Raw genomic sequence first — 19,479 nt, 5'->3', positions numbered from 1 at the left:
CCTTCGTATTAACCTGGATGGAAGTGGAAGACATTATTCTTAGTAAAGCATCACAAGAATGGAGAAGGATGAATCCTATGTACTCAATTTTGATATGAGGACAATTAATGACAATTAAGGTTATGGGGGGGAGCAGAAAGAGGGACGGAGGGAGGGGGGTGGGGCCTTGGTGTGTGTCACACTTTATGGGGGCAAGACATGATTGCAAGAGGGACTTTACCTAACAATTGCAATCAGTGTAACCTGGCTTATTGTACCCTCAATGAATCCCCAACAATAAAAAAAAAAAAAAAAGAACCTGTAATTGAAGGATTCTTGGAAAATTCTAGCTCCTGTTAAAAGCAAGGCTCAGGGTAAGCGCCCATAGCTCAGCTCATCTCAGGGTTTATGGCGCTGGCCATATACTGGGGCTGGCAGGTTTGAACCCAGCCAGGCCTGCTAAACAACAATGACAACTACAACAACAACACATATAGCTGGGTGTTGTGGCAGGTGCCTGTAGTCCCAGCTACTTGGGAGGCTGAAGCAAGAGAATTGCTCAAAACCAACAGTTTGAGGTTGCTGTGAGCTGTGATGCCATGGCACCCTACCAAGGGCAACATAGTGAGACTGTCTCAAAAAAAAAAAAAGCAAGGTTCAGTCAGTCATGGTGGCTCACACCTGTAATCCTAGTATTCTGAAAGGCCGAGGCAGGAGGATTGCTTGAGGCCAAGAGTTCAGGACCAGCCTGAATAAGAGTGAGACCCCACTTCTATAAAAACAAGAAAAAGTTAGCCAGGTGTGGTGACGCCCACCTGTAGCCCCAGCTACTTGAGAGGCTGAGGCAGAAGGATCACTTGAGCCCAAGAGTTAGAGGTTGTGTAGCTATGATGATGCCACGGCCCCCGGTGACAGAACAAGACTGCCTCAAAGCAATTTAAACATTAGAAATTAAAGCAGGGCTCACTTGTGGCTGCTCACCTGGAAAAGCGCCTGGCCCGAAAGTAGGTGACTGTGCACAGGGAGACCCAGCATAGTGCACAAACACTTTCCATGCAGCCAAAAACACAGAATGGGAAACAAAGCATGTCTCTTGTTTCACATTATTTATTTCTTAAGTTAGAGTATACAAGTCCAGCCAGAATATAGTAGGCACAAAGCCGTGCCTACTGTTAACGTCGCATTAAGAAAATAGCTTTTCATTCATATTGCATTTCAACTGCAGTAACACCATCCTGGAAAAAAAAAGTACCACCCTGGAGTCAAAGCTGTCTATATGTAAGAGGGTGCTAAGAGGCAGTTTTCCCAAAAGATTCTTTGTTCTGTTTCAAGTGACCCCTTGATGAAAGGAGTATTTCCCAGCCCCAGGAATAGTAAGCACAGCCAAAGGCAGGGCGATTTTAAAAATCACACTGCAGAGAGTCAAACTTCTTGCTATTGTGCATGACACCAAACTGACCGTCCATTTGGATGATGAGGACCAGCCAAAAGTTGGCACTGAGAGTCCCCACAACTCAGGGCAATACTGAGATTCTGTCTCTGGCCTCACTTCACTGCTCTTAGTGGCAGGCAGCGCTCTTGGGTCCCCAGCACCAAGCACTGCAAGTACTAGCTAAAATTATCTTTCCGTGCTCAGTGAGTCCCCATGGCACACTTTATAATGGTCTAAGCATCTGAGGGAAAGCCATGGGCAGCACACTCAAATCCACAGTGATGCGAGGTAGTCGAGAAGCACTGTGATCGCCAGGTGCTCTACCAGCTCTGGCCACCCTCAGTTCCTGTCAGACATTCTGCTTCTCGTCTCAGAAACTCAAGAACTGCAAAGGAGGGTGTCACACAACAGGCAGGGCACCATGCAGGAGCCAGTACATGTGATGGGGCATGCAAAGTGACAAAATTTCCCAAATACCTTTCCCTATAATAAAATAATCTTAATAAAAACATAATTTAAAAGAAGTGTCAAAAAGCTCAGTGAAAAAATCAAAGCTGTAAACTCTACCATAAAGTTTGAAGGCTCTCTTGAAGAATCATCCCTGTTTAAAAAAAAAAAAAAAAAAAAATTATCAACTATAAGATGCATATTAAAGTAGGAAAGTCAGAATTTATACTCTGCTGCCATGGTAGACTAGACCTGCTTCTTGTGGCAGAGCAGTATGAGGAGCCTAACATGTATAATTAAAACCTAAATTTATAATTCCGACAGAATCATACATTTTCAAGGTCTCACATATCAACTTCTACATCTGCCCCAGTACAAGCATTCTTTTCCCATAGCACCGAGGCTCTTTAATGTACCACTGACAAGCAATTCTCTACCTGCAAGGCCGTCACAAATTCTGCATAACTGACCAAGAATCTAACTCCTTCAGTGTAAAAGTTTCTTTTCGTATCCATTTCTTCCATTATCAAACAGGCCACAGCAAGCTGTGTGGTCCAGAGATCAATGAGTCCATCTGCGTTAATGCTTACCTGGCCTGGAGTGAGCAACTAGGCCTTCCTGCTGACCCTGACTGACTTCCCACACACCCGCCTACTTGTTCAGGGTTTTCATAAGTCAGGTGGCCGATCTGCCAAGGCAGAAGGGGAAACACTCTGATCATTAGATCAGACTAGCACCGGAACAGCCCAAGGCCCACGGTAGTGAGGATTCAGGGCAGTCCACCTGCACAGGCCACAGCAGCAGCTTGTCTCACCTGTGGTGGGTTCCCAGAGAGTGAGACCACACCTACATCCCTGACTCTCCTTCCAGACCCCACAGATCCTGATGCCCTCACTGATACTCTCACCAGCAGAATGTGTTTTTCTGCCAACACGGGCCATTCAGTCATCTTAAAGGGCTTTTATGATTCACGGTATCACCCTTAGTTATTTCATTTTTTAAACTGACTAACCCTGTTACTATAAAGACAATAAAGCCTATTCAATAATTGGATTTTAAAAGACTTCCAGAATAAGAAGCACAAACACAAAACTGTTTTATGAGCAGTATCAGTTTTAAAGTTTTTTTTGTTTTTTAGACCAGAGTCTGTTTGTCACCCTCAATAGAGTACCCGTGAACCTCAAACTCTTGGGCTTAGCGATTCTCTTGCCTCAGCCTTCCATGTAGCTGGGATTATAGGTACCTGCCACAATGCCTGGCTATTTTTAGAGATGGGGTCTTGCTCTGGCTCAGGCTGGTCTCCAACTCATGAGCTGAGGCAATCCACCCGCCTGGGCCTCTCAGAGGGCTGGGATTACAGGCGTGAGCCACCATGCCCAGCCTTAAAGTACTTTCTGATGAAAGCTTGAGGCTCTACAAAAATGGGAAATGCCATTGTCATACCTGTCCATCCTTTAAGATTTTTGAGTTTATAGCTAAGTGAAACAACAGAGTCTAAGAACCCAGTGCCCCCAGAATTGGTCAGATTGCCACCTGAATACAGCAGTCAGTATGAAACCACCCCCAGTGGCTGGTACTACTGGTGCCCCCCAAAGTGGGGCAGGCAAGCATGCTCTGTCTCAGAGGAGAGCTTGCCCACTTGATACCCACAGTGATCTTGCCACTTTAATTCTCTGGCAGATAATTTTTTTTTTTTTTTTTTTTTTTAGAGACAGAGTCTTACTCTGTGGCCCTAGGCAGAGTGCCATGGCATCATCATAGCTCACAGCAACCCCAGACTCTTGGGCTCATGAGTTCCTCTTGCCTCAGCCTCCCAAGTAACTGGGACTCCAGGTGCCCACAACACCCAGCTATTTTTTTTAGTAGAGATGGGGGTTTCATTCTTGCTCAGATTGGTCTTGAACTCCGAAGCTCAAGCAATCCACCTGTCTTAGCCTCCCAGAGTGCTAGGATTGCAAGCCAGAGCCACAGTGCCTGGCCCATATAAAAACTGTTAACGCTAAACTTTTCATGGTATTCCTGCGATCCTAGTGTGTTATCTTTTTTTTTTAAATAAAGCTTAAAAATATCACTTACGTTGTAAGATCAGTCATGATTTATTGATGGAAACTTCAATTCAGTGATTTCAGAGTCAGGAGAACTACTTCCGCTTCTGTCACTATAGGTGTCCCTGCAGAATTCAGATGGCTTATTCATCATCTCCCAACAAAAACTCACTTTACTTCCCTGTTTTTATACACTCTTTACTACATAATATATTCAGCATGAAGCTGTAAAGGGATTTTCTTCTTCTAGTTATAAAAGATATACATACCATTTATACTTCAGTCATGACACCCTTAACCACTAACTCATAGTAACTGGTTTCAGATAAAGGTAGCAATGGGGCATAAACTGATTCCATGAAAAACCAGATTTCCTCTTAACATGGACCAAAAGGTCATGTGCCAGACATAATCCTGTCAGCAGGATGCTACAGAGGGGGACCCCCCCCCAACAATACCCCAGGGAAGCAGCCCGAGAAGACACAGAAAGGACAGGAAACATTCAAGGAGATACCATGAGGAGCACATGACACCCCATCCAAGGACACTCAGCCAAGACGCCTGTGTGACACCTCACATGAATCAGTGACCACCTAAAGGACTACAGAGGAGCTGATCCGTGAAGTAAAAAGGGCCCCACCTGGGCGAGAGCCGGCAGCCTTTCTGGAGGTAATGTGGGAGCCGCCCCACAGAGGCCAAGAGGAGGCCAAAGTAGGGTGGAGAGGGCTTGATAGGTCTGGACAGGAACTCAGGGTGGTACTGAACCCCAACAAAAAATGGATGATCTGCAACAGAATTTCAAAAGAAACAGCTTCAGGATGCATGCTATGCATAAAATGTCAGAGATGAGGGGAAAAAATCTTATTAAATGTTTCATATTTCCATAGGCCCTAAAACTATTTGAAAATAACTTCATTTGATTCTAGGTAAAGGTAACCTCAAAGCACAAGCAATCCGAGGCCCTTTCCCTGGCATTGCTGTCCCCTCCCACTGAAGGAACCTCCTCTCCAGGGACTTGAGAGAAACACTGGTTCCTATTACTTCTGCCGAGTGAATCGAGCAGTTCGTGTGAGAGTTAAAGGGGGTACTTTGAATGCCATGTCTAAACACTCATTTTGGAGGAGGAACTGAGCCCAGAAGTTAAACAGCTGCCAAAGAAGGCCATGCATAAAGACAAACCTCTCAGGGTTCCAGACCCCTCATTCACCAAGACCCTTTCCCTCACAATTCAGCACTTTTTCATAATTCTGTATGTCAGGAGTGATAAGACATATTTTTTTCCCATATACCAAGAAAACCTTACTAAGTTTTCCATTAAATACAACCACCCAAGTAATCACCTTCCAACTCCACAATTTCCATTCTCTCTCCTTCAACATCTTGGCCAACAAACTTCAAGCCTTGTTCTTCCAAACAGTTTTTCAAGACTGGATTTACCTGTTGAAGCATGAGATAAAAAACGCTGTGCTGGCCTCTTAGCTTACTGTCTTCCCAGACTGACAGGAAGGAGCAAGATCAAATCCTCACCTCAAATCTATGGCGATGTCTCTCTTCCAAGTAGTCTGGATCTCCATATAGTTTCCCTGGCAACACAAACACGCTGGGTGTAAAGAATTCAGAGTTCACAGAATGATTTACTCACAGCTGCGTTCTGCTTCCCAGTTTACTTTTCATCGCTGACACAGCCAGGACTTTTGAGGCTAGTTCTACAATTCTGCCATGGTCACCTGCTCTTAGAAGCACAACTTCAACTAATTCTTGGGCTTCTGACTCTTTCTAACCATACTGAGGAAAACTAACAGAAACAGACATTCACCAGCACCCTCAAAACATATGACTGCTGAGCACTTAGCTTCTACAAACTGCTTGGAAAACAAATCAGGATATATCACCTGGCCAGCGCCCTGAGATTAATGTGGGGAGGGGGGACAAGAGCTACACAGATGACCTCTGACCTCTGATGACCATGCAATTCAGATCATTAGCATCTGGTGGCTAATGGGGTGCTTTACTCATTCACTATCACCTAATGATATGTTATGAAAGTTTTGAGATACACAAAAAAAAAAATCAAGAAATGTAAAATCCACAGAGATGGAAATACATGAAGCCCTCCCTGCAGCACCAGAAGCTGAGCAAGTTGATATTTGCACAGTCAATCAGAAAGGATGCTGTCAACTGTGTTTCTTGGAAGTGAAAAATGAACCATTGCACTGTCTATTTCAAAACTTTCGCAGTGACCTACGAATCCCCAATCCATAGAATATTACAGGCCCGAATCCCTGAAGATCTCCTACGCAAGTGACTCTTAAACTATGCTACTATGGAACCTCCAGCGGATAAAAGTCTCCTCTGCTGACAAAGGTGGAATTTTCCCAGTGGGCAAGCAAAATGACTCTATTAGAGTCTTTTTTCTCTAATAGAGTCATTTTCATAAATAGTTGTCTCCCAAATTTCTCTAAATCTTTAGCACCTATTAATACTGTTAGAATAAAGTCTATTTAAGTTGACTCATATGAAATGGACATTTTTATGGGACAAAAACCATCAAATTATCGGCAATTTCACATAGTTCAACTTAAAAGTCAGCCTGCCTACTTTTCTTAGGGTGGAGCCACAGCATCACCCTAAGACACACATCTTAGACATGTTAAACCAAAGGCTGGGCCAACATAGGACAGCTCTTACTCATGATGGAGTTTTTGGTCTGGAACAGGGTTCTCCTCTTGCCCAGTCTCATGGTTCCACCCATCTGCCCAGGATTGTGTTCAGGCATGTCTATGACCTAGAGGCGTTCAGAAAACAAACATGAACTACAAAACTTTGCTTGTATTAGGAGATAGACCAACTTCACTCAAGGAATAAGATTGCAAGTAAGTTCTCATCCTCCAGCCTTTCCTTATAAAAGATGTTTTGTCATGGGGGCGATGTCTCCCAGGACTCATTTTTAAGCCTTTGTTGCAGAGGTTTGAGCCTTCACCCTGTCCTCACACCCTGCAGCCAGGTGCATCTGCTTCCTCCTTTGGTCACTTCTGCTCTGGTGCTCTGGTGGTAAGTAGCACATGCTGAGAGAAGCTACTACAGCAGCACAGGAACAAGACTAGATATGTCATAACATACCTGTCTCCCCAGCCAGCCCCAGAGCTGCTCAAATGCAGGGGATGCAGGGCGGGCACCCAGCAGGAGCTTAGCAAGTGTCTGTGGAATAGTAGGAGATGGTACCCGGCAAGGACAGTCCAGCTCACCTCTCAGCACAGTGCCAAGTGCCTTCAACCTCTGCAGCCTTTTCTGGGCCCTGCTCTACCCCTGCTCTACCTCACCCCAAAGCCTCATACTTCGAAACCTTTGTTCAGCCCCTGGAGCTTAGTCCCAGCAATGTTTAATTTCAGACTGACAAATATACTGATGCTGCCCAAGTGCTATAAGCTCAAGGACTGTGTCCACCTCATTTAAGCACAGTGTCCTCAGTGACGATAGTCCCTAGCACACAGTAGGTACTCAACACTTGTTGAACACTGAAAAAAATAAGTGCCCTTTATGTGCCTGTCACCCCTGAGCTGGGGATTCAAAAATGAACAAAGGCACCATCTCTTCTTCATGAGCCTTAACAATACAATGGTTTGGGCAGTGCCACGTACCCCTGGCACGAGCTCTAATGTGAGGTATGCTGGCCTGGGAAAGCTTGATGCCCTTAAAGCAATCATTACTAGATCCTAGCACTTCTCCAGTAACAAACCTACCTCCCAGGAATATGGCTGGTGAGCATATGAATGCATACATATGGCACAGAGTAAGTGCCCACGTAAGTGTTTCATATTACACACAGCACTGCTCCTTAGAGCTGAGGGGAGCAGGGGTGGAGAATTATTTTATTCAAGGATCAGTCCCCTCTAGTTGGCTGGACTGGTACCTGTCTTTAAAACTTTCTTTTGTAAATTGGAAAGATTAGCAAGGAATTACAAAATGAAAACTAAAAGGTTTTCCTGTCCAGTAGCTCTGAAAACCCCAGACCTCGGGGTTCCCTGGAATGGACCCTAGCATCTCACTTCCTATCTCCAAAGATCACTCACGTTCAAGAGCACCCCTTATAAATCCTCCTAAGCCCTGCGGAGTTACAAATGCTCAACTCACCACAGGATGGCTGGTCTTAGGGTCAAACTCCGTAGAATTAGCATCTAAAAAAAATCAAAACACTTGTGTTACAAAAAGTTACAAACAAAACTGATTATTTAGTAGTTTCTTTGCTAAGCCCTAAATCACACTTTCCTTACTCAGTTTAGGATCAATGATTAGAACAAAAATTAGGGACAGAATTTTTAAGCTATAAAATACTCCGCACACAAACATATGAATTTTTCCCATTAAATCTGTAACTCTCCAAGAAGTCAAGTTGTGCAAAATGGGGAAATCAAAACCACTGGCATAACCTTATGATTTTTATTTTATAAATAATGCATTTTTACAACCATGTTTACACTGTCATCTCAACTTTGAGACTCCTCTCTCCAATACGAGCAAGTGCCATTAATATTTCTTCTACATTTCTTTCATACTCAGGTTCTAATATGTTGCCCTATTCAGTGGCTTCACTCAGTAGTTGATAAAATTAACTGATTTCAACTCATATAATTTTTCTACCCTTTACTCAACATACCATCTAACCACAAGCAAAACCACTGAAGACTAAAAGGCAAAAAAAAAAAACCAAACACAAGTTCCTGGTACCCCATCAGGGTCTGGGTGGATACAGATATCGTTCCCCTCTGGGCCTGAACCAGCATCTGGTCACAACTGAAGGGTAAGCTCATCACAGGGCACCCACCCACCTGAGACCCTGACTGGGAGGCAGGGGGTTGAGCTGTGAAGGAGTGCAGGGAGCCCAGAAAGCCAGCTCTGGGGTGGCAGGTAAGACAGTGCCTGCCAGGACTCAGAAGCCAGAGCTGAAGGGCATGCTGCCTACCGGCCAGCCACCCCTGCCCAGGGTTACTGGGGAGCAGCCTCTCAGAGAAAAGGTGAAATAAATCCCAGCCCCAACCACAACCTGGCCACTGAAGAATCACTCGTACTGTGTGAAGTCAGGCTGCTTTACATTCCTTTAGATTGCACTGTTTATTTTTCCTAGAACTTAGGAGGTCTTTCTGAAAATCTAGCAGATCAGCTAGGCTAGTAAAGAACAAATGGACTATGGCAGAATATTCCATCTGTGGTCCCAGAAAACCACCAGGCCAATACTCATACCTGTGTGTGCTCCCTCTCCTGCTGACACTGGGCTTGGCCACATGACTTGCTATAGCCACTGAAGGACATTAGTAAGCTTGATGAGTGCTTGCACAGTGAGCCTGTTGTTTTAGAAGCCACTCGGTCCCCCATAAGTAAAGAAGCTTGAGCTGAACTAATAACTGGACACCACATGGAGAAACCACTTCCATGTCCCTTCTAGGCCAAGCACACAGGCAAGAACAAGCACTCTCAGATACACCACATTGGAGCAACAGCATCTAGCTGAGCCAACCGCAGAACACTGAGACATGACCAGTATGGTGGCTCACACCTGTAATCCCAGCACTGCGCAGTCCAGGCAGGAGGAACCCCTGAGCTCAGGAATTCCAGGCCAGCCTGAGCAAGAGTGAGACCCCATCTCTACAAAAAATAGGAATAAATGAGCAGGGCATTGTGGAAGGCGCCTATAGTTCCCAGCTACTCAGGAGGCTGAGGCAGGAAGTTTGTTTGAACCCAGGAGACCTTAAGGTTGCTGTGAGCTATGACACCATAGCACTCTATCCCAGGCAACAGAGTGAGATAAGGAGGGAAGAAGAAAGGAAGGGAGGGAAGGAGGGAGAGAAGGAAAAAATACTGAGAAATGATAAATCACTACTGTTGGGAAGAAAACACTGAGTTTCAGCGTGGTCTGTAACACAGTAATACAGTTAGCTCAGCAAAGAGCAGGTATTATTCGAGCATTTCCTATTTGCCAGGCACTGCTAGAGACTATTTACATTCATTATTTCACTGAATTCTCACAACCATGTGAAATAAGTACTGTTATTATTCCCATCTTAAAGAAGAAGAAACAAGAGGCCTAGAAAAGGCAAGTAATTTTCTTAAAGTCACCTATAGTAAGTGGTAAAGTCAGAATTTGAGCCTAGGTCTGATAGCTCCAGAGCCCAAGTTCACAAACAACTGCACAAGCCTCACTTAGGCCACAAATTTCTTACTGGCCACCAGCTCCAGGATGGTAGCCATGGTGACCAAAATGAGAGACTCTCAAGAACAGGAAGTGCAAGGAGAGAAAGCCAAAGGACTGCTTACGTAGCCACGGCCCTCCTTCCTGCGCTGAGGAGCCGGTCACACCTCAATAGCCAGGCAGCCTCCTCTCCAGCACGCTGTGAGGTGCTGAGAGGCCAGCCAGCTCTTCTCCACAGCTCCCAATCACCCACAATGCAAGGGGCTTCACGCCCCCCACAAAACCCAGGAGTAGAAATTAACAGAGCTTCTTGACACGCACTTACCTTGCCATCCCAGCACATTTCTTGAGAATTCAACCACTGCTAACTGCATTCCTAAGCACACACCTTCCAGGAGGAGAGAAAAACAAATAAAGCTCCATTAAAAAGGCAGTTCCCTACATTTCCTACCAGCCTGCCATGGTGTTCACTGAATTATTATCACAAACTCATAATTCTCTACTATCAACAAGCACCCCCTACTGTTACGCTTCTCCTGTATTTGGTTTCAAAAACTGGGTCTAAGATACATGAAGATTTCAGGTTTTGCAAAGTTATCTAACTTTAGAAGTAAGCAATATTCTATTCGAATATTGTAAGTTTCCTTACGCCCTCTAAGTTGTCATTTACTATCAGTCAAGCTACAAATTACTAAAACATACAGCACAGGAGGCATCCAAAGTCATTTCATCCAATTACAGATGGCTGTGGTGGCAAGTGAGGAGAACACAATACACAGCTCAACCTCACGTGCACTACATACAGCCAGGATGTAGGAAATGGAACAGGATTTCCCAGTTCATAGTTAATTCTCTCAAAATTCCATGATATCTGCATGTAGCTCACAAACATAGAGTTTCCACTTTTTTTTTGTTTTTTTTTGAGACGGAGTCTCACTATGTCGCCCTCAGTAGAGTACTGTGGTATCACAGCTCACAGCAACCTCAAACTCTTGGGCTTAAGCGATTCTCTTGCCTCAGCCTCCTAAGTAGCTGGGACTACAGGCGCCCACCACAATGCCTGGCTATTTTTTTTGTTTTAATTGCGTAGCTGGCCCCAGACCAGGTTCAAACCTTCAGTGTATGTGGCTGGCACGGTAACCACTGTGCTACAGGCACCAAGCCCATACATTTTCCACTTTAAAAGTGAATTCTCCCAAAGAGAACCAAAAAGGCTTCTACTCGGGCTGCATATTTCCATACCTCCTCACTTTACTCACAGGCTTCGCACGGCACCTTTTCCTATTCTCTCCTCCTCTGCGTGAAGAGTGCACTACACAGCTCCTTACCCAAAAAAGGCTTTTTCTGTTTCCGAGCCCAGGCAATTGCTTCGATTTTTCCTTCTGTTCCTCGAACACCAAATCCTCCCGGAACCAGCACTCCACTGCGCAAGAGAACAAACCACAGGGCCACTCCCCTTTTCATTCAGTCTGGCTTGTAGTAACCACCTAAGAAGCCGTCCCAAGGCACTGATGCCAGAGGTGACTCCATCTGTTCTGGTAGTGGAACTATAACTGTGTGAAAGCCTGTCAGTGAACTTGGGGACTGCATACCAAACCATGGGCTTTCCTTAGATGTAACAGGAGAAAATGCTTATTACAAGTGAAGAACAAGACAGTATGCAGAACTGTGATACTGCTACAGCACTTGTCCCAGGCACCCATTGTTTATTTCTTTAATATACAGGGTGGCCACAAAGTCCGTGTGCAAATTTAAATTGCACACTATTTTAAACTGTACAGGAACTTAGGGCCACCCTGTATATTAATATAAATGCAATTTATTTAAGCCTCTTGGCTTAAAGTACTCCCCTGAGTAGGAAGGGGGTGCCACACTGACCAAGAACCTCAGTAGTTGCACAGCTCTGGAATATTCAATAGTCCTAGTGACCTAGAAAATTCTTGCTAAACTTTTTACTATTATGTATTTTTTTCTTTGTAAATATTTTTCCTGAACATTCCAGGAGAATTTACTATTATAAATAACAGCTGCCTAGAATAACTTGTGAGACTCTACTGATGGGTACTCATCAAATGTTCTGAATGAAAAATCTTTACACCTCATCAATAGATACATACAGCAAGCAATACCAATACAATTAGAGCAGGCTTTCTTCAGATCGATGATAATGGTAAGCTGCATTTGATGAGTCATAAATCATATGGTATGTAGTTTTTTCAACTATTAAAAGATACATCTTTTTTTTATTGTTGGGGATTCATTGAGGGTATAAGTAACCGGGTTACACTGATTGCATTTGTTAGGTAAAGTCCCTCTTACAATTGTGTCTTGGCCCCAAAAGGTGTGGCACACACCAAGACCCTACCCCGCCTCCTTCTTTCTCTCTCTGCTCTCCCCTTTCCCCACCCCCACCATGACATTAATTGTCCTCATATCAAAATTGAGTACATAGGATTCATGCTTCTCCATTCTTGTGATGTTTTACTCAGAATAATATGTTCCACTTCCATCCATGTTAATACAAAGGCTGTAAAGTCTCCATTTAAAAGATATTTTAAGAAGTAGATTACTTGAGTACACAAAAGCATAGGACTTTGCTCATTAAAACAAACCAACAAAATGCCAGCAACTAAAGGCAGCAAACCCCACTCACTGAGCACTGCACAGCTTCTGCCAAGCTTCGTGGTAGCGCACAGGCTCTTCCTGGGAGGTGCTCGGCTCCAAGTCTGTGGAATCTATGTACTGTTAGTCAGACAGGGGAGGTAAGAAACAGGCTCATTGACTCCAGGTTGCACTTTTGTAAATCTTAAATAATATTATTTATATTCTATCATTTTTAATTTTGGCTTTGAAGTGGTCTTATATTTAAATTTAATAATTTAAAAAATTTAAATATAAGATTTTACAATACAACAATTTCCTTCAAAATCATTTAACTCCCAAATCTGGCTCTCTCTGCTCTCCACTGGTCTATAAGAAGGTCTGGCCTCAGCCAAGCCACTGCAGCAAACTCTGAGGTGTTCTCTGTTCAAGTGACACTCTCCCAGCCCATCTCCCACCTGCTTTTTTAAAAATGTTTTTCTACTATATTGAAGCATAATTTACATACAATAAAATAGAAGCATTTTAAGCTCAGGGTAAGAGCCAGGCATGACCCCCAGTTACAGGAATCATGAGTAGGCTCTTGCTGGCCTGTCTCCAGTCTCCAATTCATGGTTTCCCTCCAATGAGTTCCTGACTACGCCACATCTCCAAGCCCCTGGACACGTTTTGCCTATTTTCTGTCAGGAACGCCCTTCCCGTCTGCCTTCTCCATCTTTCCCAACTGGCTCTGGCTATCCCCCTTGAGGAAGTGTGCCTGCCTCACATGTCTACCAAGGCAGGTTCATCCTCTCTCCTACGTGCTCCTGTGCATCTAAGATACCCAGTACTCCTTGAAGGCAGAGACTACGGACTCTCTGTTCATCTCTCAGCCTCTGCTACCTAACACATGTAGCCACAGACTAACTCCAAGTGGACAGAATCATCAAGCTCTTACTACAACCTACAAAGAAGGGACTATCACTACAGCACAGAGAGGGTTAAATAAGTAGTCCAGGTCTCACAGCTTGTAGGCAACAGAGCCAGCATTTAAACTCTGGCCATCTGGCTCTGGAATCCAACCTCGTAAACACAACATTATAGCAGAACCTGCAGAGACAGCAGGGTCATGCCCTAACATTCCCCATGACGGCACAGGCAAGAACACAGTAACTACCACTACCTGAGCAGCATCCACGGTCTGAGCCCTATGTAGGGGACTGGGCACACATCTCAGAGAACGCCCATGGTTCCATAAGGTGGATACTGTCATTCACATTTTGTAAGTGAGGTGAGTGGCACCAGTGCAGGTTCCTAAGGTAGCCCATGAGCCAACAAAGTCTCCAAGAGCTGCCAGGTGTCTAGGACAGTTACTGGGCAGTGCCATCTATATGAATCATGCAACAAGCCTCGGGTGCAAATTTAAATTGCACACTATTTAAAACTGTACAGGAACTTTAGGGCCACCCTGTATATTAATATAAATGCAATTTATTTAAGCCTCTTGGCTTAAAGTACTCCCCTGAGTAGGAAGGGGGTCTTTCTCCATCAGCTCAGTGTGCCACACTGACCAAGAACCTCAGTAGCTGCACAGCTCTGGAATATTCAATAGTCTTAGTGACCTAGAAAATTCTTGCTAAACATTTTACTATTATTTTTTTTCTTTGTAAATATTTTTCATGAACATTCCAGGGGAATTTACTATTATAAATAACAGCTGCCTAGAATAACTTGTGAGACTCTACTGGTGGGTACTCATCAAATGTTCTGAATGAAAAACAGAGTAATTTGATGTGGTCACCTCTCACCCTCTACTCTAAACATCTTTCCTCTCTCATTATTTCCTGAAAATGATCTACTGTTTCTCAAAGCCAGGAGCAACCACAATTTTTTAGCCCTAAAAAGAAATTCAAAGCTCCAAAACTATGAAGCAGATGTACATGCAGCATCTCGGAAAATACAATCTGCTTCCTTGCTCACCCCACCATGGCCAGTGTGCCTGCACCAATACTCCTTACCTTGATTTCCAATTTGTGGTTGATGGCCAGTGCTGAATGCTCCAGTGCTTTAATGACAGAGGCATAGGAGTCTGAGAACTTGGTGTATTTACCCACAAGGGCAATAGAGCAGGTCTCCAGCAAGCGGTCATATCTGTCAAACAAACATCAAGAAACACCCATTACTTAGAACATACACGCTATGAGATAATAGCCTTTACAAAAAAGAAGAAAATACGTCCAAGAATATTATAACAAGAGGAGGTTTTATCTGAGTTATGTGTGCAGACAAGTAAAGAATCATCAATTTTCAGATCATGAAACATGATCAGGCAGGCTCTGTAAATAGAGTTTAGAAGCTGTTAACAAAGAGACAGTTGCAAAATCTCAGACAAATCTGCTTACAAAAAAAAAATCCTTTATTTTTAATACAAAATGATGAGAAAAATTACTGGTATGAACAGACAATTCACAAGAGTTAATGTTAAGAAAGGAAGAGTCAAATCATTTAGACATTTGCAATAAAAAAGTCTGTACTCATTAAAAAATTTTGTTACAATTTTTAACAGAACAAAATGCTTATAATGTTTTATGAAAAGAAGGATCATAAAACTATGTGCCATTTTGCAGTGAGGCCCAACCACTACTCTTGAGACACCAAGTGAAGCTCTCTGGAAGTGATGTGGAGCATCACAGGGCTTTAAGAGGAGGCAGTGGAGTGGGGCCATCCTTGAAACACTGAGTTTAGCAGCAATACATCCCCACTGATCCCTTTCTGGTGCAGGATGGGCAGCACGTTCCCAAACGCAGCTCAGACGTGTGGGAGTGCTCCAGCCATGGTCAGCTGGCTGTGTGGGCATCAGGTGTGTGCACTCACCTGCTGACACTAGGATGCCTGTTTGAACTTATCTAGTCGCTAAAAGATGAGCACAAAGGACTTCACCTGAACTTACTCCCCAGAGGCACAGCACCTAGCCCAGTCCTGGCAGGACCTCCTCATTCACACTACAGTGCCATGACAGCTAAGATCTTTTCTTAAAAACTCTGAGTATGTCTTACCATCAATAGCTTTCTAACATGAGTCAACAGCAGAAGTGCTAATGTGCTACAGTAAGAGTTGGACCCCTGAGCACAGGGAAAAGAAAAAAAGAAGGCTGACTCTCCTAGCTCCTTGTGGCATCACAAACCTGTCGGCCATCTCTTTCCACTTCATCAGCATTTTTCGTGGCTGCCTCTCAATAGGAAGGTCAAGTCTTCGAAGAAAATAATCTACAACCCCTTGCTCCTCTAACAGTAAGGGGACTCGGTAGATAGATGAGACATCATGGACACAGATCACCTGTTTAGAAAAAAGCAAGTCATTTAATAAAAATAAAAACTCACTGGGCTTGCAGCCTCCTGACACCATATATCCTTGAGAAAAGAACTATTTTGAATTTGAAAACCAGAAAAAGGGCAATTTTATAAAAACAAATAAATTACTGAAACCAACACAAAATAGAAAATTAGCAGCTAAAATATCAGGAACATGGAGGTAAAAATCTTAAAAAAAAAAAAAAAAAAAATTACAATCCAAATCAGAAATGGAGTTTACAATTCAAAAAAACATCCAAGGAGGACAGATCCTAAGAACTCATAAATGGCTTAAGGAGAACAGTGGTTCTCAAACTCAGCTGCACACTGGGATCATTCAAACTTATAAAAATCCAAAAGCCCATGCTGCACCCCAGACTTAAGGCAGAATCTCTGGGGGTAGAAGGTAGGCACCAGTTGTTTTTTTTTTTAATTGGAAACAGAGCCTTGAGTTGTCGCCCTGGGTAGAGTGCCGTAGCATCACAGCTCACAGCAACCTCCAACTCTTGGGCTTAAACGATTCTCTTGCCTCAGCCTCCCGAGTAGGTGGGACTACAGGCACCTGCCACAATGCCCGGCTATTTTTTGGTTATAGTTGTCATTGTTGTTTGGCAGGCCTGGGCTGGATTTAAACCCACCAGCTCTGGTGTATGTGGCTGGAGTCTTAGCCACTTGAGTTACAGGCACCAAGCCAAGCACCAGTATTTTTTAAAGATCCCCAAGTGATTCTAATATGCAGCCAAGTTTGAGAACCACATTAGGAAATTTAAGAGCGGAATTCTGGATTTTTATACAGATTAAAGGAGGAAAAAAATTACTTCAGGGGATGCAGAATTGATAAGAATTCAAAGCCAATTGATAATAAAAATTCTTGGTAAATTAAGCTTATGAAAAATTTGAAAATATAAAAAAATACACAGTAAGCATCATATGGTTTAACACTTACTATTAATGTTTAATTTTTAAAGTCCAGAACAAAGTTAAGAACAGCCACTATCACTGCTTCTATTCAAGGATATACTGGAGATATTAGCCATTACAATTAAGTAAGGAAAAAATAAAAGAACTGAAAATAAGAAAAAACTGCCACTGAATAATGTATACCATACCATTGCTTGTCCATAAAAACCAAGGGCATTTACAGGTAAACAATTAGACCTCAGGGAATTTTAGTAGGGTTGCTAGGCTATAGATCAATGGACAACAGTCAGCAGGGTTCCCCATGTCACTGTTGTGATGCCATTCACTGTTATAACATCTAAACAACAACTTTATGAAGATTAATAAGCCTTAAAAGCACCTTTAGAAAGAAAATTATAGAATGTTATGAAAGGGTGGTCCTTTCAACAGATACGACAGAGATAAGTAGAGGTGCACACACAAAAAGGTGAATTTCAACCCTGACTTCACACTACACACACAAGTTAACTCAAAAATGGATCCTGTTAAGTCCTAAAACTACATAACTTTTAGAAGAAAACTGAAGAAAATCTTAATAACTTTGGTTAAACAAAGAGTTCTTAGATATGACAGTGAAAGCACAATCCATTAAAGAAAAAAATGGATCAATTGGACCTCATCAAAATTTAAAAACTTCTGTGCTCCAAAAGACACTATAAAAAAAAAAAAAATGAAAAGACAAACCATAGGCTGGGAGAAAATATGTGCAAATAATATACCTGATAAAAGACTTGTGTTCAGACTACATAAAGAATTCTTACAACTTGCCTGGTATGGTGGCTCATATCTAAGATCCCAGCACTCCGGAAGGCTGAGGCCGAAGGATTGAGGTAAGGGGTTCAAGACCAGCCTGAACAAGAGTAAGACCCCCATCTCTAAAAATAGATAAATTAGCCAAACATAGTAGCATGTGCCTGTAGTCCCAGTTACTTGGGAAGATCAGGTAGGAGAACTGCTTGAGCACAGGAATCTGAGGTTGCTGTGAGCTAGGCTGAGGCCACGATACTCAGCCCAGGCAACAAAGCAAGATTCTGTTTCAGAAAAACAAAAAAAAATTTTACAATTCCATAAGAAGATAAACAACTCAATTAAAAAAACATAAAAACATGCAATAGATCTGAAATTCAAGTATGGAAATACTTGTTACATTTTTTATAGTAGAACTTTAATGACAACTTATTCTGCTTAATTCCCTTCACTGGCTAGGACAGAAATATCTAAAATAATTAAAGTGCCTGATAAAGGGCTGCTGAGAACACTAAAATTACTCTGTGTGCCATATTCTCCAAAAGACACAGCAGAATCCCCTGGCAGAGCTCACACTAGGGGGCCTGGCCCTAGGCCCTCACACCCGGAAGCTTGGGGCCAAAGGCTTTCCTCTCACTGTTCACAGTCTGGCCCAGCCAATGATTTTAACTGTCTTAAATTCACCTTCACATTCCTCTTAATCTCATTAATAGATTGCTCTTATTTTAACCCTGCTGCTGCTGCTTCTCTCTCTGGGCCAGCTGGGCTCTCCTGCTTAGTATCTCCTGACCCTCAAATAATCCAATAATGAAACAAACTCTCCACAGCCTAATCTTCACATTCCTTGACCCCAACTTGCCTTCTATTCTCTTTCAGCCAAAATTGGTCAAAACCACAATCTAAATTTATCACCACTAGAATTCCCATACTAAGCACCAATTACAGGTTCCAAATTTTGTGGTTTCCCATACCATAGCTACAGTAACAAAAAGACTAAAGTATGTGTGAAGGGGGACGCTCGGGCACCATGCAGCTGCAGGTCTCCTGCCTCGGTCGGCGCTCCCAGGCCCAGTCCAGGCCTTCACACCTGCCCGGTGGCCGGCGGAGTCCACACCGCTCTGCTGCCGCCACGGCCTACGCACCCCACCACGCCAGTTTGAACCTCCACTGCCTCAATTAGATTCCGAATGTCAAAAAGCAGAGTGTCTATCTGATGAATGTGAGGAAATCAGGAACTTTGGGCAAGCCAGGGTAAACATCTAGGAGCGGAATTGCTGGGTCATGTAGTAGCAACGTGGTTGGAACTGAAGACCAATATCCTGTATGAAGTATCTCAAGAACATAAAAACACCACATGTAGTGGCGCCTGGACCTCCGTAAGACCTGTGGCATGACTCACCCAAGAATCAATGACCCAGACACAGCACAAGAACCTATGCACAAACAAATAGCTGAGATGTCAGGAATCGAATTCAGAATCTGGATAGCAAATAAGATCGAAATAGAATTCCAAGCAGTAACCCAAAAGATATTTCAAGAATTCAACAAATTCAAAGACCAAACAACCAAAGATTTTGACACATTGAGACAAGAAGCTGCAGCCCTCAAACATTTGAGAAACACAGTCAAATCCCTCAATAACAGAATGGAGCAAGCAAAAGAAAGGATTTCTGACATTGAAGACAGCTCCCAAACTCTCAAAGAGGAAGAGAAATGGACGGCAAAACCAGATCACTCTCTCAGAGAGCTCTGGCA

At 43.3% G+C, this 19,479-nt stretch overlaps 1 protein-coding gene across 5 annotated transcripts in view; it reads right to left on the bottom strand.

Annotated features, from left to right (window-relative positions):
- Positions 1 to 1,070: 1,070 nt before the first annotated feature.
- CTPS1 (CTP synthase 1) overlaps positions 1,071 to 19,479 on the bottom strand; it is a 42,019-nt gene continuing 23,610 nt past the window's right edge. For 3 of the 5 annotated variants that reach the window (XM_053576331.1, XM_053576330.1, XM_053576326.1), the window contains exons 8-19: positions 15,852 to 16,003; positions 14,686 to 14,818; positions 12,741 to 12,829; positions 11,416 to 11,510; positions 10,413 to 10,475; positions 8,035 to 8,078; positions 6,592 to 6,688; positions 5,431 to 5,486; positions 5,244 to 5,340; positions 4,544 to 4,688; positions 3,935 to 4,028; positions 1,071 to 2,012 (exon numbers count right to left, since the gene is read on the bottom strand). In XM_053576331.1, coding sequence (XP_053432306.1) covers positions 3,944 to 4,028; positions 4,544 to 4,688; positions 5,244 to 5,340; positions 5,431 to 5,486; positions 6,592 to 6,688; positions 8,035 to 8,078; positions 10,413 to 10,475; positions 11,416 to 11,510; positions 12,741 to 12,829; positions 14,686 to 14,818; positions 15,852 to 16,003 — 1,056 coding nt within the window. In that variant the 3' untranslated portion in view covers positions 1,071 to 2,012; positions 3,935 to 3,943. Of the gene's footprint in view, positions 2,013 to 3,930; positions 4,029 to 4,543; positions 4,689 to 5,243; positions 5,341 to 5,430; positions 5,487 to 6,591; positions 6,689 to 8,034; positions 8,079 to 10,412; positions 10,476 to 11,415; positions 11,511 to 12,740; positions 12,830 to 14,685; positions 14,819 to 15,851; positions 16,004 to 19,479 lie in introns of those variants that run through there. The other 2 variants (XM_053576327.1, XM_053576328.1) reach the window with 2 other exon arrangements.

This window comes from Nycticebus coucang, chromosome 22 (assembly GCF_027406575.1).
Source record: "Nycticebus coucang isolate mNycCou1 chromosome 22, mNycCou1.pri, whole genome shotgun sequence".
NCBI lineage: Eukaryota > Metazoa > Chordata > Mammalia > Primates > Lorisidae > Nycticebus > Nycticebus coucang.
This window is presented reverse-complemented; position numbering and strand designations above follow the sequence as displayed.